Here is a 23351-nt window from a genome sequence, read left to right on the forward strand (position 1 = left end):
GTGGAGCAGAGGGGATTTTTAGGAGTGAGAGTACTCCATGATAGTGCCACGAAAGATGCATGTCATTCTTCATTTGTCAAAGCCAATGGAGTGTTCAACACAGAGTGAGCTGTAACGAAAACTACAATCAATATTATCAAATGTATCAAATGTACCATAGTAATGAAAGCTGTTAATAAAAGTGAAAACTGTGAGGGGGAAGTAGAGATTTATGGAAATTCTCTCTATAAACCTGAAAGTTCTCTGAAAAATAAAATTATTAATTTTTATTAAAATGAAGTCAATTAAAAAAAAACACACAAAAAGAAGTCAATAGTGCCATCATTGGGAAATCATGCATAAGAGGCTTACTTTTACACTTTCTTACAAGGGCCCAGGGCAACTTCAGGCCTAGTTTTGCTCCACTAATGATAACAGTATCCTTCTGAGTGCTCCGATAGTCCAAAAATTATCAGGATTTTCCAATATGGCTGATGGGCACACGAATCCTTGCAACCCTGTGTAAGCGACTGTGACTGCTCCCTGGCTTCCCCAATGTAGTTCTCGCCCCAGCCTCACATTATTTCCCATTCCCAATGCTCTCAACAGGATTCAAGTGAAAACTCAAGAGGATGTTCTTCCAATTTCCAGAGCCCTCTCAGTATGCAGCCTTCTCTGTGACTTTGTTCTGTGCACTGTTGCCTGCTTGACCTCCAAGCTCTCCCAGCTCCTGTCTCTACTCAGGGAGGCTACCATGGTCTACTTGCAGCTCCAGCCTTTGGCTGTCAATTTGGAAATTCCTCCAGACAGTCAGCCGGGGCAAGGTAGGGCTCATTAGTTTGTTTCCTTTCTTTCAGGGATCACCCACTTGCATTGACAGTTGTCCTATGTCTGAAAATTATTGTCTAGTCCATGCTGTTAGATTCTTTCTTCTGTGTATGTAGAAGAGAACATTTGGTTCCTGTTAATCTTAGCCAGATGTCTCTTGGTTTTTGATTTTTAGGACAGATGATATTTAGAAGTGAACAATAAACACAAACTTTCTTAGGAGGGGAAGGAAACAATCAAGAATGCCAAAGGCTACTGTGTCTGCCCAGTGGTGTCCACACTTAGAGCTAACCTGGACAGTAACATGAGCAATCAGGACCTGAAACCAAGGTCACCCACAAGAGAGAGTGCCCCCTAAGAAATCAGGGAACTGGAAGGGGCTGGAAGAACAGATAAACTGGTGGATCTGGGTTCCAGAAAGTGTTTCTAAGTAGCAGGGGCAAACCAGAAGAATATCAGACGGAAAAGCAAAAGGACCTGGGCAACAGTGTTATTATGACCTCCTGCAGGAGGGAGCTGGGCTGCTCTGCAGCTCCCAGAGCAACTTCCCACCCTGCCCAGCATGCCTCTGTGTGCTCCACCTGGAAGGCTTTGGGTAGGAAGGAAGAACCTTCTTCTAGAATGTCAGGTGGTTTCACTACATGTAGTGACACTTACGGATGGGGAAAGTTTCTATGTTTAGAATCATAAATGAGTGCTGATTAAGTGCAGTGAGTTGGAACTAGAAGACTTGGGTCTGAAAGCAGCCTCTACCACTTACTGTGTGATTCTGAGCCAATTAGGTCCTTCACCAAGTTTCAGTTTGGTCATCTGTGACTATAGGGAGAAAAACCATACCTGCCTGTGGTTGCAAAGTTTAAACGAGGTAACGCCTGTGAAGTTCTCAGAAAAGTGCACATTATGTTCAATACTCAATATGAGTAATTAATAAATATTAGTCACGCTGATGAGGAGAAGAGGAGGAAGAGGAGAAGCTGAGCCCTGTGCATATGTTCTGCTAATTACAGAACCCCTCCAGCTGCTCTTTCGATCACAGAAGGCCTCTGCTGTTGGAGCAGCCCTGACCACTTATACAACCCACCACTTGCAGGGGCACTCACTTGACCTTGGCCTGGCCAATCTGAGTACTCCTATACCTTGGTTGCAAATGTCTCTGAACTCCCCTAGACTCTTCACTTCACGTCAGTTAGTCAATTCTCTCCTCTGCTTAAGATAGTCTGAACTTGGTTTCTGTCGATGATAACTGAAATTGTCCTAATATATTAGCCACCTTTTGAATTTAACGGCCTTAAAAATGATCTTTTGTAGGATACATAGCACAGATTTTCACATTAGAACGACGGTCATAAGGACTACTGGTATTCAGAAGGGATTTATTTGGGGGATGGCATCCTTGTCTCATCAAAACACATTTGTTTGGGTAAATGAAAAAATATTAAAACAAAGCCAGATGCAGTGGCTGATTCCTGTAATTCCAGCAATTTGGGAGGCCGAGGCGGGCAGATTACTTAAGGTCAGGAGTTCCAGACCAGCCTAGTCAACATGGTGAAACCCTGTCTCTACTAAAAATACAAAAATTAGCTGGGCATGGTGGCGGGCGCCTGTAATCCCAGCTGCTCGGGAGGCTGAGGCAGGAGAGTCACTTGTCCCCGAGTGGTGGAGGTTGCAGTGAGCGGAGATCACGCCACTGAACTCCAGCCTAGGCAATAGAGCTAGACTCCACCTCATAAACAAATAAATAAAAGAAGATACTGTCTGTTTTGAGGAAAATAAGTAAGTCATTTATCCGTTATGACATTGAATCAGACCAGGCTGACCTTAAAGAACAAAATCAAAAAGTCAAGTTCAAACCACAGAACATGAAGAAACAGAAATAAAACTTAACTACATAGTGCTCTGACGAGATAATTTGATTATAAAAAGCAATTCACTTTTTTGTTGCTAGATAATAAAAATCAACACAAAAATAAAGGGGAATAAAAAGAAACTTTACCTATTAAAATTATACCCGTCTTAAGATCATAATGAAAACATAACATTTATTTTTATGGAAAAGAAACATAGTAAAGCTAGCAACAACACAGCTTATTTTACTAAGCCATAGCCTCCAAATATTTACTGACTTACCCAACGACCATTACACCCATATATGTTAGGCAAAATTTAAGGAAACAATTTATCTTGGAAAAAAAATTTAAGAATAGAATATAAATTTATATAATATTCTACATACAACTTCAATTTGTATGCAGTAAATGAAATCACTGTGAATGCTGAAAAGCAAATGTTATTACCCTAAAATGACTGGGAAGAAATGAATTTATAAACTCCCTGTTTTAAAATAAAAACACCTCAATAATAATGACAATGGGCAAAAAGTATACTGTCTTGTCCCCTGGCTCACTATGCGCACCTCCAGAGGTAAATATCCTGGGTATCCTTCCAGGCATTCCCTATGCACATTCTTAGAAGTTCATGCATCTAAACTTTTATGTATACATAAAACTATTTTGGTACAAATAGAATCATACCATTCATACTATCTTGTAATTTCATTTAACATAAAAATATATAAATGATATGTATTTTTTTCACATATATTTCTCGTAAAAATATAATTTGAAATACTTTCCAATTCAGTATATAATATATAAAGCTCTATCCTGTTTTCTTTCACGGGTGCAGAGTCATCCACAGCAAACGCTTAACAAAAATTACTTCATGCATCTCCTGCTGTGTTGTACTTCGGCAGAGGAGGCAAGATCAATGTCAGCCTGAAGCATCAATGGGGGAAGTATCTGACCACTGACATCGTTTGGACTTTCCCATATATGGGGATGTTAAAGGAGTCCAAACTTTTCACCGGTTTTATTATTGATTTTAACCTCTCTACTGAAAATGCATCCTGTTATGGCTGCCACACCCAGAGTTCACTTCCCTGCCTTGGTCTGCCTCTGTTCCTTTTAACTGACAGTAAGCTGCTGTTAATTTGTTTAAGTGATGCCATAGTGAATATCTTTGTCACACCCACCCAAGCCTATCCATAAAATAAATTGAAGAAATGACATTGTTGCAAAGAGTATGAGATCTTAAATTTTTTGATGGGTATTTCCAACTTATCCTCCAAAAAAAGTTGTTCTAACTTACATTCCTACCAACAGTGTGTGAAAATACCTAGTGACCTCACTCTTGCCAATGTAATTGTTATTTTTTTTAATGCTTCCTTTATTTTCTTTCTTTGGCTATGTATGCTGCATTTTCTTTATCTTTCTAGTAATTTAATATCTTATTGATATTTCTAGTTTATGTTTTATCTTCTCTGGTGGTTATCTCTATTGCTTTTTATTTTTTTTTTATTTTTGAGATGGAGTCTTATTCTATCACCCAGGCTAGAGTGCAGTGGCATGATCTCAGCTCACTGCAACCTCCACCCCATGGGTTCAAGCGATTCTTGTGCCTCCACCACCCTAGTAGATGGGATTATAAGTGTGCAGCACCATGCCTGGCTAATTTTGGTACTTTTGATAGAGACGGGTCTCCACTGGTTTTAAAATAAACAATATTTATTGGTTTAGCAATTTAAATTTAAACTATTTATTGGTTTAGCAATTTTAGATAATATTTACTGATTCCCTTCCTCCTGCCTTGCCCTCCTGATCTGTCTTGTTATTATATATATAGATATATTGATGCTCTTTTTCTTAGTTTTGCTGGCACCAGAGAGAAGAAGAGAGATATGGCCTTTATTTTGCCACTGTTTACTGGATATCCCCAGAATGCATCCAATGTGGGAACAGCTGCTATTAGTAGTCAGGATGAAGAGGAGAGAAATGACAAAATCTTGTGCTTTAGAAGATTATTCTGGCAGTGCTATGTAGGTCACTTTAAAATGCAAAAATTCACAATCATTATGGCAAAAGAAAGTTCAATACGGTTTGTGTATCCATCATCCAAAATGCTTGGGATAAGATGTGTTTGGGATTTTGGATTTTTTTTGTATTTTAGAAAATCTGCATATACATAATGAGGTATCTTGGGGATGGGACCTATGTCTAAACACGAAATTTATTTATGTTTCATATACACCTTATACACATAGCTTGAAGGTAATTTTACATAATATTTTAAATAATTTTGTGCATGAAACAAAATTTTAACTATATTTTCACTGCAATCTGTCACATGAGGTCCACTTGTGGTGTCATGATGGCACTCAAAAAGTTTTGGATTTTGGAGCATTTCAGATTAGGGATGCTTGACCTATATAGCAAATATGTCCATTTTCCCTAAATTTCATCTACAAACAGAAAACCATCACTACCAAATGATGATGATGATGGTGATGGCAACCAACATTTGGTGAGTACTCACCAGGACAGTGGGCTAAGCCCTTTATATGTATCTCATTTAACAGCAAAAACAATCCTTTAAGGTAATACTGTCACTCCTATGTTACAATGGATAAAACAGGTTTACAAGACAGTAAGTAACCCTCCCAAGGCTATCAGAACAACTAAGTAGAAGGCTGAAGACCGCCCTTTATAATTGCATGAGAACAGCACGGAAATTGAAAAAATCATCAGGAGGGCCGTCTTCGTTTGGCTGAGGTACTGAAGCTTTTCATAAATAACTCATACAAGTTAAAGCAAGTACTAAAGGAAGCACAGTAATTGTATCATTCATTCTTACACACATTTCCCAAAATGCTTTCAAGAGTCAGACAGAAGAGGGAGCAGCTCTACTGGTCACAATGAGGACACTACATCCCTGGGTTCACTCCTACGGCAGCTTTAAAGTGAACAAAGATTGAGAACCACCAATTTAGAGACTGCAGAGAAGTAAGTGTGGTAACAATAAGCAGAGAACAGGAAGTGAGGGTATGTGTTGAAGAAAGAATTTTAAGAAACTGGACATGGTAAGCACCGTCAAATACTGCAGATATTAGGATCACATAAAAAAGCCAAAAAAAAAAAAAAAAAAACCCAAAAAGGGAAAACTGCAGATATCAGGGATGTTGGGCAGCACAGCAATTACTGAATTTCATGACAGGCAGGCGGCTGATACCTGGAAACACTAGCTGAGTAGACTGATAGGCCTACAAGCCAGACTGTGGTGATCAGAAAGAGGAAGCATCCAGGAGACAGCAGCACTGGGGGAAGTTTGGCAGGAAAAAAATGAGAGTACCCTCCAACAGTCAGAGAGGCAATCATTTGTGTTGTAAAATAATAGATATCTTAGCAAGTCCGCAGGCAAAAGGGAAGAAGCTAATACAAAGGAAGAGATGGCGATTATGATAGTTAGAATAATTGGGGAAGCAAGATCTGTAATGGTTTGAGATGATATTATCTTATATCGTCTTGGTGTTTGACAATTTGCAAAGCACTTTCACATCAAGATTCAAGAATCTCCTTATTCCTTACATGATTCTGTGGCACAGGTGGAGCAAGAATTATTATCAGAATTATTAGTAGTTTTACTTGAGGAAACTCAGACTCAAAGAGGCTTGTGACAGTCTAAGGCAATCTGGAATACTAGAAAGAGCCCTGGGGCTGGGCACGGTGGCTCCCAGCACTTTGGGAGGCCGAAGTGGTGGATCACAAGGTCAGGAGTTCAAGACCAGACTGGCCAACATGGTGAAACCCCATCTCTACTAAAAAATACAAAAATTAGCTGGGCATGGTGGCTTGTGCCTGTAATCTCAGCTACTTGGAAGGCTGACATAGAATTGCTTGAACTGAGACCTGGGAGGTGGAGGTTGCAGTAAGCTGAGATTGTGCCACAGCACTCCAGCCTGGGCTACAGAGTGAGACTCCATCTCAAAAAAAAAAAAAATAAAAAAAAAAAAAAAAAGAGCCCTGCGTTTGAAAATACCATTTCTCACTGGTTCCATGCTCTGAGAAGATTACTTAAGTTTTTGAAGCCTCAATTTCCTTACCAGGAAAATGGGAATACTTTCCAGCCTCCATTAACAATTACAGAAATGCATGCAATGAATCTGGCATGGTTCCTGGAGAAAAGCAAGCACGCAGTAAATTATAGCCACTATTGTTGCTGTCAGACAGAGACAGGCACAGGGACAAGACTAAACCCAGTGTTTTCTACTCCTATTCCAGTTTCCTTCTACTCCCCAAAGCTGCCCTTACCTCTAAAAAGAAACGCAACACCCTGTAAAGATGCTGTGTCAATGCAGTAAACTTTCACTAATCACCTGCCATGTGCCCGCCTGACAACTCCTCAGTGTAGAAAGATGAACACGCTGTAACCATAATGAACCACAAATCCAAGTGATCGGGGCAGAGGAGCAGTGTAAACAAGGCATTGGCTCAAAGATGGGGCTGCGGTCAGTTCCACCTGCCAGAGGGGAGAAGCTGGGAAGGGGAGGAATAGAGAGAACTACAAAGAGTGCATCTGAAGTGCACCTGGAAAGATGAGGCTCCTGGAAGAAAGGGAGGGCACTCAAAGGGAAAGGAGGAAGACAGCAAAGGCCCAAGGGGATTCAAGCAAATGGGGCAGACAAGCTCAAGCAAGTACCAGTGCCTTAGTCCTCACTCAGCTGCCTCAGCCATCCAGAGCGAGACTACAGGCCCCTCCACACCCTCAGTGACTCTCACCAAATGCAAGCTACTTCTCTCCTGAACAAGAGCCAGAGGGGAGAGGTCCAGAGAGAGTAGAAGAAATTCAAAAAGCTACAGGGTGTTTTCCGCAGCTCCAACCCACGTCTGAGGGGCCCCGAGGAGCAGTCCCACATGACCTCTCAGTCAAGTGGCTGTGACTGCTATGCTCTCAGCTCATGGCTTCAACACAGAGTGAACAAACATGCACAGAGGGCGTTTCAGTGGTCACAGGCCCCACTATGGTCCTCCAAGCCAGGCTCAGCATGTGGCTCCGCCTGCCCAGCAGAGCACTCCCAGGCGGAGGCCGGCCTGTGAACAATGGATCACAGCATCTCCATCCTCAGCTTCCTTATCTGCATAGATGCTACACATAAGAATATTTTCCTCTCTGATCTAGAGACCCAAGACAGTGGGAAGCACCGCGGGCAGCACAGAGAACATCACAGCACAGCAGAGCCACAACCAGCAGAGAACAGAGCTTATGTGCATTTTGAGGATTTGGCTTCGGTGCCATCCCTGCCACCACCTCCGGCTCTTCTACAGTTTTACAAAAGTTTTATGACTATTTTTTTATAAAGAATTCCATGGATCTGGACCCAGAAGTAAGGGAGCTCTAGAAACCTTTGATTCCTCTGAAGAAAGGAAGAGGAAGAAAATTATGTTATCCACTATGGGTGCTGAATGAAGTTCAATAAACACTCTGCTATTCTGGTTTAAAATACTGCAAATTTTCAGTTTTCAAAGAATCAGAACACACGACTATCAACATGATACAATGGTATAAATATAATTAGGTCTTGTAAATTAAGACCATTAGAATTTAGCAATGTATCAAAATCTTCATCTAATCTTCATCCAACACTAATTATGATTGAAATAAGCACAGAAATATCAGTCAAGAAGAGACTCTCAACTGAAGAATTCATCATTGTAATCTGAATTTTAAAAAATCAATGGATCACTGTATTTATGAAGCACACCTATGAGTCAGACTGATGTTTCAATCTCTGATGCACCTGGAATTAAGGTAAAGAAAGAACTTGGATGTTATGTCCAAACACCATGGCCTCAAACTTAGTGCAAATATAAAACACAATTAAGTACAGTCAGAGAATCCATGTTGAAACTGCAGGTAAACATAGCTTCAGTTTTACCTTAGTCTGTTCAGTGAGTGACAGCAAATGTGACAGAGAACATGTATACCAAACGGCAGATGCCCACAGAGGCTCGTTACAGAATGGACAAGACGGCCTGCCAGAGGGCACATGTGGGCAAGGAAAAAATGCACACCTGTAAATAGAGCATGTGACAATACTGTCAGATAAACTATTTTTAACTCGATCGAAAGCAAATGAAACTGTGTTTTTGGCATCAGGAATGACCAACTATAATTCTTATGTTACAGCTGGATGACATTTTGAAATGTGAAATGCTGTCTTGAAAAGCACGGGGAGAGCTACTGTTTTATTTGGTTAAATAGAGAAGGTAGCAGTAAAGGAACTGAATGATACTGGAAGCCTGTTTGCCTTTCAGGTAATTATATAGAACTGAAAAGATCTTTCCCCCTATTTTATACAGAATCCACCACTGCTAAATTGGTTATATCTTGACTTCTGAAGCTGGCGGCAAGAAAATTGCTTCAGCCAAACTTCCTGATGACCAGGAAACAATTTTCATTTAATAGTGCAAATCGGCAGCACAGTTCACTGGAAACTGTGGTGAACAGAAAGCAAAGCTAAAGAAAGACAGTACAATTCCATCATCATCCTAGAGATTAGGAAAGTGAACCAGTAGGTCTGACTTTAGGGAGAGAAGATGGCACCACACCAGTGTGCCACTAGAGGACAGAACTCTCACCACAGAGGCTGGGCCAAATGTCACTACAGCAAAGAGACCTCTATTGCAAGTCTCTCATTCAGCTTCTTAAGCTGCTATCAAAATGTGAAATCAAATAGCCATGTCTAAAATGGAATGCTAAGAAAGAATAACCAAAAATAACACCTATGTGCTGCATCTTGCTTTAGGGAGAACAGAATAGATGTGCAAATGTTTTAAGAGAGGGTACATGTCAGACCTGGGACAGGGAGGAATGAAACCTAGTGAGAAGGAACAAGTGACAGAAAGGGAAACAGGCAGGGATTTTTGCCGCCGGAGCCTTGTGGAAAATGATGAAAGGAAAGGGGCCAGACGGCCATTCGCTTTGCCCGAGGAGTTTTTCCAACCCTCTTCTAATTACGGAGTCCAGGAACAGACTCCATTCTCAGATCTTTTCCCCGGTCAAGATGACTGTGGCTCAGAACCGGAGAAGTCACCATCCCTTTTTTGTCCTGCAGGGGTGCAGCAACTGGTTCTCAAACTCAACTGGGAATAATAAACACAGGTATCTTGAGTCTCACTCAATAAGCTCCTCAAAGACTGAATTGAAAATCAAGGTATTAAAACTTTTCAGTGCAATTGGCCAAGTTATAACAAATTTGGCATCCCTCCAAAATGACTGGAATGGACTGAAACACACTGAATCAATGGAATCTCATCAGTTTATAATGACACTTTACAAAGAGAAAGCCAGAAAATAATCTTCTGTCGCCAATTCAGAAAACTATTAAAATAAATTCTTATTTTGAGAATTGGTGATTAAAAAGAATGACTGGCTCAGACCAGGACTATCAATGGGTGTTAAAGCCACTGGGTAAATGACTGAGGGAAAACTGGATGTTTCCGTGTCGCCCGTAACGCCACACAGATCCCTTTCTAGGTGAGAGGGAATCCCTCACTGCAGACTGCAGAGATCATGTTGGCATCAGTCTATCTACGGGTCCATCTTCACATCACACATCACCCTCGGTGGGCAACTGATAGTTCGTGTCTTTTTTTTTTTTTTTTTTTTTAGAGAGGGAGTCTCACTTTTATCGCCCAGGCTGGAATACAGCAGCATGATCATAACTTGCTGCAGCCTTGAACTCTGGGGTTTGAGAGATCCTCCCACCTCAGCCTGTGAGTCACTGGGATTACAGACATGTGCCACCACGCTTGGCTATTTCATGTCTTCTGATGTGATGTGACATAAAGTATACAACATCACCTATGGGTGTCCATGCCCAAAATGGGAAATGTTTAACAGCGAGTCATTACATGTAACATCCAGCTTGCAGGAATGATAAGAAGAGAAGAACCGGTGGAATCATGCCACAAGGAGGCGCACAGATAAATCCAGAAAGCTGGAAATTCTGTAGGACAAATGGCCTGGTCTTTTCAACAACTGTTGCTGATAACATAAAAAAAAAAGGAGCGAGAAGAGCATGAGGCATGGGGAATTACTCTAAAGTAAGAGACAGGAGACAGAAAAGCCAAGAGAATGTGGAGGCTTTGTTTGGGTCCTAATTCTAACAAGCTACCTGGGAAAAAAGCTGATTTGATACTACCAAGGAAATATGAATAGAGACTAGATATTAAATGATGCCAACACATTGCTATTAAATTTTTATTAGGTAATAATGATACGGCAGTTATGTAAGAAGATGTTCGTGTTTTTCAGAAGTACATAATAAATGTGTAAGCCTAAGATGACATGAGGGCGAGGATGTCCTTTAAAGTAGTCATAAGCCAGGTAACAACACTTCCACCAACAATGAACCACACATGCTACAGGGAGTGGTCCCTTGAGATTACAATGGAGCTGACAAATTTCTTTTGCCTAGTAACATTGTAGCTGTCGTGATGTCAGAATACAAGGCATTGCACTGGTGTACACAGAACTGCTGTGCTGCCAGTCTATGAAAGCCTAACACATACAATTAGGTACAGTACATAGCACTTAATAAACGACTATGTTACTGATTCATGTATTTACTATATTATCCTTTCTATCATTATTTTGGTGTACTCCATCACCTTATTAAAAAAAGAAAAATAAACTGTGAAACAGCCTCAGGCAGGTCCTTCAGGAGGGATTCCAGAAGAAGGCATTGTTATCACAGGGGATGGCAGCTCCATGCCTGTTATTTCCCCAGTAGACCTTCCAGTAGGACAAGATGTGGAGATGGAAGATAGTGATGCTGACGAGCTAAGCCTTGGCTAGTGTGTGTGTTTGTGTCTTGGTTTGTAACAAAAAAGTTTAAAAAGTACCAAAAAAAAAAAATTTAATAGGAAAAAGCTTGTAGAGTTAGGATTAAAAAAAGAGAAAATATTGTTGTTCAGCTACACAATGTATTTGTTTCAAGCTAAATATTATTACAAAAGTATCAAAATATTTTTAAGACCTAAAAAGGTTGTAAGGTAAAGAAACATATCTTTCTATAAACGTAGTGTAGCCTAAGTGTACAGTGTCTCTAAAATCTATAATGGTGCACAGTTGTGTCCGAGGCCTTCATATTCACCCAGGCCATTTGTCCTACAGACTCACTCCATTCGTGGTAAGAGCCCTATACAGGTGTACCATTTCTTAGCTTTTATGCCTTATTTTCACTGTACCTTTTCTATGCTTAGACATGTTTAGATGCACATATACTTATCATTGTGTTACAACTGCCTACAGATTCAGGATGGTAACATGCTGGGCAGGTTTGTAGCCGCGGAGTGACAGGCTATACCAGAGAGCATAGGCATGTGTTTTTTTCTTAAACAATTGTTTTCATTGTTCTTTTTTCTTTGGACTGAACCATCTATTACCTATGTATTTCTGTTTATTTTGAAAGTTTTCATAATAAAGATTAATTTTTAAAAATGTAAAAGCACCAAGATCACTAATCCTATACTAACAAAGCATATAATTTCCCACATCAAAAAGAAGTCCTTTTGTGAAAGCCTATTTTTTGAATAGTTTAAATCACAAAACATCTTTATTTCAAGTGAATGTTCTTGAAGTTTTAAGATTATATCTTGGCCAGGCGCGGTGGCTCAAGCCTATAATCCCAGCACTTTGGGAGGCCAAGGCGGGTGGATCACGAGGTCAAGAGATCGAGACCATCCTGGTCAACACGGTGAAACCCCGTCTCTACTAAAAATACAAAAAATTAGCTGGGCATGGTGGCACGTGCCTGTAATCCCAGTTACTCAGGAGGCTGAGGCAGGAGAATTGCCTGAACCCAGGAGGCAGAGGTTGCGGTGAGCCGAGATCGGGGCATTATTGCACTCCAGCCTGGGTAACAAGAGCGAAACTCCGTCTCAAAAAAAAAAAAAAAAGAAGATTATATCTTAGCAAGAAACAGACAACACTGACTTCCATTTCCCAGTGATATCTTAATTTAAAAATAGCACCAAAATTGGCAGGGTATGGTGGCTCATGCCCGTAATCCCAGCACTTTGGGAGGCTGAGGCAGGCAGATCACTTGAGACAAGGAGTTTGAGATCAGCCTGGCCAAAATGGTGAAACCCTGTCCCTACTAAAAATACAAAAATTGGTTGGGTGTGGTGGTGCATGCCTGTAATCCCAGCTGCTTGGGAGGCTGGGGCAGGAGAATCACTTGAACCCAGGAGGCAGAGGTTGCTGTGACCCGAGATTGCGCCACTGCATTCCAGCCTGGGTGACAGAGCAAGATTCTGTCTCAAAAACAAAAAACAGACAAACAAAAATAGCACCAAAATAAATGAAATACTGAAATTCATTACTTACAGAAAAGAAACAGTGTTTTAATCCCCAAAGCATTAAAAACAAAACCCAAACACTGGAAGGATACATTAAACAACTTAAAAGTGATGACTTCTGGGGCAGAGGCAGAGATGAGTGTTCTCAATTAATACTTTTAACATTATTAATTTTTTGAGCCACGTGAATGTACTGCCTAATCAAAAATAAAATTTAATTTCAAATAAAATAATTTCATATACACTTTTCATATATGAAAGCAGTAATGTCACTCTTTTATGAAGAATCTTATACTAAAGCTTTAAAAACGAAAAAATGAGCTGCTTTTTAAGACTTGCTGTCATTTATACCACTATGGTATTTTCCAGGATCAACCTGTGGCACTTTTAAAACATGTTACTTTCTCCTCCTACTTCTAAACAGGTTCTTACTTTTTTTTTAGATGAACATTAAAAACTTGAAATAAATCTGAAGTATTTAACATAAAAGCAAAAGACTCCCTGAGGTTAACCTGAAAAAAAAGCTCAAATCAAGGAAAGCCCCTTCTATTTTTCATTTTGTGTCAAGCCACGTATTTAAGTCTTTACTTGAAAAGCGATGAATTTAACAAGGATTTAGAGATCTTCACATTGTTTCGCTCTTCTACCCTCAAACCCAACCTATGATGTTTTTCCTTTCTTTTCTCATCCATTACCCGTGCTTCTCAGCCTACTCTTGTCAATCCAGATTATTGAAGCCTTGAACCAAAACTCAGTCATTTCCCTGTTAAGCTACTTAAAATCGATTTTTAAAACCTGATTCTTACAAACCCTTCTGATGCATTTCTGCACCCTTTTCCCGGTTCTTTACTGGGTTATTAGCCAAATAAATAAATTAGTATTAAAGCTTTAAGATAAGCTAAAGCCTCATGTGGATATCTGGCAGTTTACACTGTGTTCCCAATAAACCTGGTGATTTCAGTGACTCAGCGAACAGGTGGAAGACTCCATCAGCCAGTGAGTACTGCAAACACGTCAGGCAAAAACATGACATTTTCTCTCTAAAAAAACTTATCACTGGATTGCTTTTCATGATTACTGGTCTAGATACAAGCTTGAATAAGGGCTATGAATTAATATGTATTTACTGAGGGTCCAGAATGTTTGTTCTTACAGAGCTTTAAAATATGGTTGACAAGACGCATTTAACACATATGAGATCATAGCATGTCCAGAAGAACATGTTAGCAGGTCAATTGTGTAGCACAGGCTGTTAGCGCAGCGGAGCCAGGAGCTACAGGATGCTACTGCAGACTCAGCGGCTTCATGGACCCCCGGCAAGATGTCACAGGTGTGTAAGACAGACAAAGGAGGCAATGGGAACCCACGGCTCCCCAGACAGAGGTTCTGGGGAGACAGAGAGAAATTTGGCTGGGATAAACCGTGGAGGAAGAGCAGGGGTGGAAGAAAAATCAGAACAAATAAATGTGAGTAGAGATGCTCCTTTCTGTAAAACAAAAGTGGGTTGTAATCAGATCCTCAGTGCACCCAGAGCCATGCTTGTGGGCTGCTGGCTGCTGTATTTATACCACTCTTATTTACATGCAAATTAAGGGGCGCGTTAATGCAAACTAAGGGTAAGTTATTCCGAACTTTCTAGGAAGTGGGTGGTAACTTCCTGGTCACTGGCCATGGCACTTGTAAACTGTCAAGGTGCGGGTGGGAGTGTCTTTGAGCAGTGAGGGCAGCCAGGGATCCCTTTCCTTGCCCTCTGCTGGTCTAGGCTGGTTTCTTTACTTCATCCTGTCTGGACCAGATCCTGTTGTAGTCAGCAGGTTGTGACCAGAAAAGAAGTCCTTGGAACCACCATTTGGGCATGCTATGTTTACAGAGTGCAGATGACAAAACCATCACTTAAATTTAAGGTCAAAGTATTATTTAAAATAATCAGTTACAGGGGACATGATATGGAAGGAATGCCAAATAAATATGAGAGTAGCAAAAATCAGAAACAAATATATTCAATTTACATTACTATCCAATGTCAAAAATCAAATGCTTTACATAAACATGGAAAGTACTAACAAATTTTACTACTGATTTATGCTACATCTTTAACAGGCCAAACAATCAAGCCAAATCTTTCTTTGACAGAATTTTAAAAGAGAAATTATATTTTTTAATGCAACTATAGGGAGCAGGGTTTCAAATTCTGCAACCAGAAAACACTTTTGTGAAACAATATCTTACATTAAACTATAATATATTCTAAATTCTCATTGTTTATCATAACCAAATTATTATAGATTTTGAATAACAGTTTCTATGTTTTCATTAAAAAGAAGACTGATGCTGAATTTGAGATACATGTTTAAAAAATAGTAGCTAACCAAACTGGGCAACACAGCAAGAACCTATATCTCTACAAAAAAAATTTTTAAATCAGCTGGGTGTGTTGGTATGCACCTGCAGTCCCAGCTACTCGGGAGGCTGAGGCAGGAGGCCCACAGGAGCCTAAGAGCTTGAGACTACAGTGAGCCATGACGGCGTCACTGTACTTTGGCCTGAGCAACAAAGTGAGACCCTGTCTTTAAAAAAAGTTTTTTAATAAAAAATAGTATCTGAGCAAATTCCTAAAGGATAGAAGACAATTGCGTCTTCTAAGTAAAAATGGTTTTGGCAACAGTGATGGATGGCGCCCAGAGAGAGGAAAATAAATGAAAATTAAGCGAGTGAGTGCTTTAATACACTAATTGATCTTAGGTCACCTCATCCTGCTGGTATAGACAAGGACATAGAAAGTTATTGTTTTCTGTTTTTATGACAAAAGCCGAAAGAAATAATTAAGTAAATACATCTTATTTTGGAGAAGTACCTACAATGGTTTACTTGATGCTTCAATAATGCATAGTAATAAAAATATTTTAAAGCTTAATACCAAATAAATATCCATATTATCACAGTACATGCCAGTATGCTTTAATGAGGAAAAAAACAGAAAACTCACATTTTTCTGCTATTACCTAAAACAACCTTAACTCTCCTACTTAAACAGCGTATCTCAAAAATTAACTACAAGAGAAAAATGTTAACAAGTTATTAAAGGGTTGGTTTCTGAGATTTTTTTTTAATTCCTATTGCGTATATAAAGTTGCCTGAGCTATAAACACTTTTAAATGTGTTCACTGCAAAAGGAGCTCTATTTCTTGAGTTTACAAATAAATATAAAAATTACAGAACTAGTGTGTATGTAGGGAGAGAAGGACATAAATATTTTTCTCCAATAAAATAAACACAGGAGGATATAGAAGCCAGAGGAACTTCAGTCAACTTAAGTTCCTTACATCCTTATTTCATTTATATCCTTCCAGACGGACTAATAATATCTTGACAATATATGTGTCCAAATAAAAATGAGAAAACATAAGAAAATCATGTAGCACCATGCCAAGTACCACTTTATTCTTCCACTGGTTCAGTAAATACATGCTGAGCCCCTACTCTGGGCCAGCAACAGGACACAACAAGGACTCCAGCAATGCTCACAGCCTAGGAAGAGAACCTGAAAGCTACGCAAGGGCAGGGCTGAAGAGGGACCAGGTTCTAGAGTTTTAAACCAGGAAATGATACCAGCACCCAAGAGTTCATGAGTGGAGCAGACCAGGCCAGCAGAAGGAATGGTATCGGGGAAGGGTTGGCACTGTGGGCGGCTCTGGATGACAACAGCTGCAGAATTAATGTGCCAAGTGCTGAATAAACATTAGTTTCCTTCATCCTCTTCCTGTATGGGTATTTCTTGAAAAACTTACCTTTCTGCACGAATCACACCACTGTAGTAGGGGGGGTCCCAAGGCATTACTTCCTACAATGGAATAATTCACTGTTAAGGAAAGCTTCTGACTCTTTCCTAGTTTTTATCAGTAACGTGGCTAGCTTATAGAATGTAAGCCAGCTACTGGTCATGTAAATCAGAACAATTTTATAAAATCCCTTAAAAAATTGATAGCTTGGCAGAAAATATCTGGCTCCTTATTTTGACTTCCCTGTAACCAAGGGACAGTGAGGTATAAGTAAGGCTTAACCCAGAATCTGGGGAAAAAGTAAACAAATGTCATTCTAAAATGGAATCTAACAAAAGTCAACATTAAAGAATTATATTAGCCATGATGAAATTTTTCCCAAAATGTAGCCCATGTATTAATCCATAAAACACACTGCAGGTAAGATAAGTGTACTAATGGTAAGATTAAGGTTCTTTTTAAATCTAAACAAGAAGCTTAGGATAGATATCAAAAATGAAAGCAAAAATTTAAAATGTAACCAAGGCAGAATTAACTCTAATCTTGGCAAAGAAAATGCGTCATAAAGAAGTACTGCAGTTCTAGTCACTTTTGCTGACTGGTATGTAATACTGAAAGAGGGGAAAGCTTGAAACTTGAATGAACTGTCTTCCTACTAGGTGTCCAGGTGGACAAAGGGTAGTTAAGAGACCAGGCTGTGAGGACAGACTGCCTGGCTTCCAGTTTCCAATCCATACCAGACTATAAACTGCATGATGACGGGGACTTTCTTTGCATTGCTCCCTATTGCATTCCTGTACCCTCAACAGTGCCTGGCACAGGGGAGTCGCTCAGTAAATGTGTCACTATGTAATATTCTTTTGTTGAAAGAATTAACAGTACCTCCCAAATAAGACTGCTGAATGCACTTACGCTATTAAGTAGAACATCTGGCATTGAGTAAGGGCTCAACAAATGCTGGCTGCCCTCCTTATCACCATTATCCTTTAACATGTCAGTTTAGGCATAACCTCTTCCAATAACAAATGTACTTCCCCATATTCCATGGTAATACTTAGATCATGGGATGTATGACAACGTAAGACTTATCTTCTTTCTCCCCACAAGTGCCTCAAGGGCAGGGACTGCATCCCTGGAACCCTCACCCCCTCAATGTTCAGGTCCCGGCACACACTTCCTCTAACAGATGAATGTTTACTACCATCTGCTAGATGCAGACAGAGTACAGGCTGTAATGAGATAAAAACAAGAGGATGACGACCTAGGCAGCAGAAAGGCAAGTGACTCAACAATCAGAGGACGGTATGTCATGTTTATATTGCGCCATGTAAAACAAAGCCCATGAGAAGGATATTTAAATCACAGTGGAAGGTTAGGAAATGTTCTCAATGTTCTCCAGAAGGCAAAGCCTGAATTGAGTTTTATGATAGGGCAGTTTATCCAGATGAGATAGGGGGAAAGGCATTCCTGTACGAGGTGTTTGTAAATGGCCGGAAGCTGCCCACTCTGCCATATTTATGTGTACGGCACATTCATATTAATTTGAATTAAAAATCAAAGAAAGCAAAACTAAGTGAATAGATCACATGAGCATCACACAGGTATCAGGAGAGAGCAAAGAACACAGTCACGGCTTGGAGGGGCAGCAGAAGATAAAGCTAGGGAAGCAGGCAAGGGCCAAATCATGAGGGCTTGGCAGGAGGACAGAGCAGGAGGAAGGGAAATCAGAGAATAATCAGGAGCTCCTGAAGAACTTTAAACAACACAATGACAAGATCAGATCTGCTTTTTAGACAAATCCCTCTGGTGGCAATTCATTCAGTCATTATTCATTCATAGTTCAAATGTGTGTTGACAACCAACTCTATGCCTAACACTAGGGTAAAAACATGGCTAAACTATCTGAATCCAAGATGGCTTTGAGTGGAGCAAGAACAAAAGGTTAGAAACCAGTTAGGCAATCCCAGTTACCATCTGGGTGAGAATAGTGATCCCAATCCAGGCTATGGCAATGGGCACAGAAGGAGAAGACACGGGGGTTCACAGGGAGGGAGAATCTGCAGGACCTAACAACTGACTACGGGGGAGGGGAGTGTGGTTGAAACATTGTGGAGCTCACCCCCATTTTTGATTCAGTGGGTCTGAAGTGGGGCTTAAGAATTTGCATTTCTAACAAGTTCCCATGTGATGCTACCACTTCTGGCCCAGGGACCACACTTTGAGAACCACTGATCTGGATTAAGCACAGGTCCTGACAAGAGCAGCAGGGTGAATAGTGGCACCGTTCGCCAACACAAGGATCTGGCCACTTCACAAATATCTGCAGAATAATCGTATCCATAAGCTATATAAAAATGTCTACAGATAACAGTCTAAAGTCATATTCACTTTTACTGAATTAGCTTTTGGCAACACATTTTATTTTTCATTTTTCTGTTTCTATCGTCACCAGGCTAAATTCTTATCTTTTACCTAGTTTCCTAAATGAGCCTACCTACCAGGCCAAGGTGTGCAGATGACTAACACTAGTCACTCTGCTGGACACAGCTCCTTCCATAAATTAACAGACTGGCACACCACTTTACACATCGCCAAGTTTAATGGGATTCATCTGCTTCCTAGTGGCCGTATCTGGGAAGCTAGTAAACAGTCCGTAAATCTGCAAGGTCTATTTTTCTAAATCTTCCCTATGACTATGGCTCTGGCAGCAGCAAATAAGTCAAGAATTTACAACAGTATGTGGAAAAGAATGGTGTAGACAACCCCAACAATCCTGTACTGCCCTAGAACCAAATGGGAATGATTCCTAATATCTGGAATCTCAACACTTTTCAAGGTACCCGCTAATCACTTGCGCAGCATTCTGGCCATAACAACGCTAGCCTATGCTGTTGGATCATGTAAGGAAGATCTATAATCCTATGATTGAAAACAACACTTAAGTGTTTTTAGAATGTGGTATATACTTTGTTAGTCAAATACTGACCACTCAACTGAGCACCATAAATTAGCAAACAAATAAGCAAATGAACTGCAACCTTAACACCGATGGTTAAAATTGCCACCTGCCAGATAAGCCTCCACTGAGCCTCCTTAAAGGCTGCTTTAAACTGAGAAGCCAACATTCCACAGAATGAAAGCAGTCTTTGCATAAATGTGTGTGTGTGTGTGTGTGTGTGTGTGTACATACATACACACTGTGTTAGTGTATATACATAAAATGTGTCAACTCAACAACAAAAATGCTGTATGTATATGTGTGTATATACAGGCAACATCAGTTTGGGACATAAGAATCAAATATTTCAACATCTTTATTCACCAAAACTGAGGATCAGAAACAAGAGTAAATGGACCTCTAGCCGATCACAAGAAAGTTCCTGAATCAAAAGATACTGATTTCAGCTGATAGACTGTCTATATTGTAATAAAAATATTCTAATATACTTACCGAATTTTGAGGATTCAGTTTCATTTTCATCCCTCGTATCATCTCAAAATCTTTTAGAGTTCTATAAAACAGGTTTAGCGTTACTTGTTAGGACAATTTCTTTTTTTTTTTTTTTTTTGACTGTGAAAAGATTTTAATCAAGATCCATTTTCTCAATAAAATTTTTTTTTCAAGCATTTAAAACCAGTTGTCTTTGGTATTTAAAGGGTGGCTTGTTGGGTGGCTAGGGAAAAGGAAGAAAGATCAGCACCAAGTTACTCCAAAATAAAAAACAGTAAAAATGTTCAACTACATTAACTCTTTACCAAAGAACTTAGAGCTTGGCAGCCAAAAGGCAGCTGAATAGGCACTGGGGAAGGATTCACTATTAAATTCCATAGTAAAAGGAGCTTCTACCAAACAAGGTTTCTGAATGCCTTCTGCCCCTATAACAGCAGCTGGGAGCCAGCAGTTTGAAGCTGCTTTCCAACTTTTCAATCTTTTATTGCAGGCAGTTCTCCTCTGTGAGATGAAATGTTTTTTTCTTCCCATTTTGGTCACTCAGCAACCCTAGAATTAAAGCAATGGGAAGAGACAACGTAGCTTGTAGTGGTAGATTAAACGTCCAAATGAGGTGTTTGGGAAAAGCAATTTGATTGACTTGTCATATTGTCCCTATCATCTCCTTTTTCTATTGGGATAACAAAAGCAAATTGCTCCATTTGTTAATCTGTTCTGCTCATTTCGAACTATATTTTGCAATAGAAATTTCTCTTAAACAGAGGAAAAGAAGTTGATCCGTAAGTCTTTATTTTTAAACAAGATGTCTCCCTTGTGACTCTCACTGACGTTTGTTTGAGAGTCACTCTTTCCCTGAGGAAGGCTCCTCCAGAATTGGGTTCTTATTTCAGTATTTGGGGGAACGCAGGAACCCACTGGGTTCTGGGAAGCAGGTACCAGCTACACCTGCTTTGCACTTGAAAGACAGACAATGCCCAGGAGCACAAGTTTTGTGCCCAAGTCCAGCTTACAACCAACCAATCCTGCAAAGTGACACAGATTCCACCCCACAGTTCTGCGGTGGGAGTCTTATATTTTCATTCTTTGGTACCAAGTAACAGGTTTAAGAAAAGACATTACATCCAACATTTCAGGTTGGGATGATTTGGTTTCTAGATCCTTCATATTCAAAGGCCTTAGGGGCGGAAAGGGCGCAGGGACATGGGGATTCATGTTAACCATGAGGTCCTAAAACGTGGCCTGGGTGCAAACAATCCTATAAAAAGTGACCCAGCAGAAGGTATGGGACTGGGCTCTTCCCTGCCAGAGCAGGAAAAAAATTGTACTTGTAAAATGAAAGTTCTTTCCTTTGCCTACTCTTCTTAGGGAAAGAAACTCCTAGCACGACAGAACAAACTCCTATGCACTCTCGGGTCAGGACGAACCTGCCCCTTCTGTGGAGTCCCTATAGTTTGGGGGTGCCTGGCTTCTTTCATGTGCTCTGACTCCCTCCGCACACGCGCATCCACCCACATTCATGTCCACATCAGCCCACGCCTGAAAACCCTCTCTCTGAGAATGAGGTTAATTTCTGTCTTCCTTCCATTTAACTCTTCATAACCAACAGCAAAATAAGAAAAATTAGGACAAAATCTTAATAATTACATTATGAAAGGACTAGTTTGCTTATGTTACATTCCAATATTTATAAGATTAGATATAATTAGTAGTGCACATGTAAATCACTACTAATCCAAATTTTACATGTCATGAGAAATAACATATAAAGCAGCATATAAATGTAATTTCTACCTTAAAAAGCATCACGGTGGATATATGTCTCAAAAGTACTAAAGTCTGGAAAAACTAGCAATGTCATTACAAATATGCAAAGCATTAATCGGCAAACTTTAAATCACTACTTTTTGCTATACCTTTAAAAGAGACTAAACAAATTACCTTCTAGAAAGGAATTTTATCATTGGTTACATTTAAGATTTCTAGTCATTTTTCCCCTATTGAAAAACTCCAGCTGGTCAATAATTAAACAAGTATTTAATATTTGTAGAATATGGCATGTATATTGGAATTAACTCCTATATATACCTATAAAATTATGAAGCTATGCTTGCTCAAAAATCTATAGCTATGTAGAAAAAGACCACTAGCACTTAACTAACAAAGTAAAGTAGAATAAATCCTCAAATAAGTACATAGTTAACCCTCTTTCTTTATTGCACAAAAGACATAGTGGTTCACTGGGATTATTAAAGGAGATTTTTAGGCTGGGCACGGTGGCTCACCCCTGTAATCCCAGCAATTTGGGAGGCCGAGGCAGGTGGATCACAAGGTCACAAGTTCGATATCAGTCTGGCCAACATAGTGGAACCCCGTCTCTACTAAAAATACAAAAAATTAGCCAGGTGTGGTGGCACACGCCTGCAATCCCAGCTACTCGGGAGGCTGAGGCAGGAGAATTGCTTGAACTCGGGAGGCAGAGGTTGCAGTGAGCCGAGATGGCACCATTGCACTCCAGCCTGGGCTACAGTGCAAGACTCCGTCTCAAAAACTTTAAAAAAGAAATTTTTAGAATTTATAAACATAATCTTAACTAGAGAGGAATGAGTTCTAAGGCATGAGTTTATAGTCCAAAACGGAAATGTGAGGCAAGATTCAATGTGTTCATGTAGCCAAAAAAGGCAAAAAAAAGTTTTAGACAGCAACACAAGAAAGAAAAGAGAAAACATCCTCTTTTACAAACCATGACTGCTTCTTCCTAGAATCCTCGGTACCTAAAGGTGTGCTGCCTCTCAACTAAGTCCTAGAAGAGGGTGAGTGAAGGGCAGGTGCATGATGGAAGGCACTGAGCAGGGCAGGAGCAGGGGAGGCAGGAATACAGGTTGAGCCTCCCTAATCTGAAAATCTGAAACTTCTTGAGCGCTGACATGATGGTACAAGTGGAAAATTCCACATGTGATGTCATGTGATGAGTCACAGCCAAAACTTGGTTTCAGGCACAAAATTATTTAAAACATTGTATAAAATTATCTTCAGGTTAGGTATATGACATGTATATGAAACATAAATGAATTTCGTGTTCAGGCTTGGGTTCCATCCCCAAGATATCTCATTATATAT

At 40.0% G+C, this 23351-nt stretch overlaps 1 protein-coding gene across 2 annotated transcripts in view; it reads right to left on the reverse strand.

Annotated features, from left to right (window-relative positions):
* The window catches only part of LOC108293389 (mitochondrial intermediate peptidase), a 163527-nt gene that overhangs the window by 112878 nt on the left and 27298 nt on the right, over nt 1-23351 (reverse strand). For both annotated transcript variants that reach the window (XM_037733523.1, XM_017514721.2), the window contains exons 9-10: nt 20235-20295; nt 16793-16845 (exon numbers count right to left, since the gene is read on the reverse strand). In XM_037733523.1, the coding sequence (XP_037589451.1) occupies nt 16793-16845; nt 20235-20295 (114 nt within the window). The remainder of the gene's footprint in view (nt 1-16792; nt 16846-20234; nt 20296-23351) is intronic.

Source organism: Cebus imitator, unplaced genomic scaffold (genome assembly GCF_001604975.1).
Source record: "Cebus imitator isolate Cc_AM_T3 unplaced genomic scaffold, Cebus_imitator-1.0 Scaffold536, whole genome shotgun sequence".
Classification (NCBI taxonomy): domain Eukaryota; kingdom Metazoa; phylum Chordata; class Mammalia; order Primates; family Cebidae; genus Cebus; species Cebus imitator.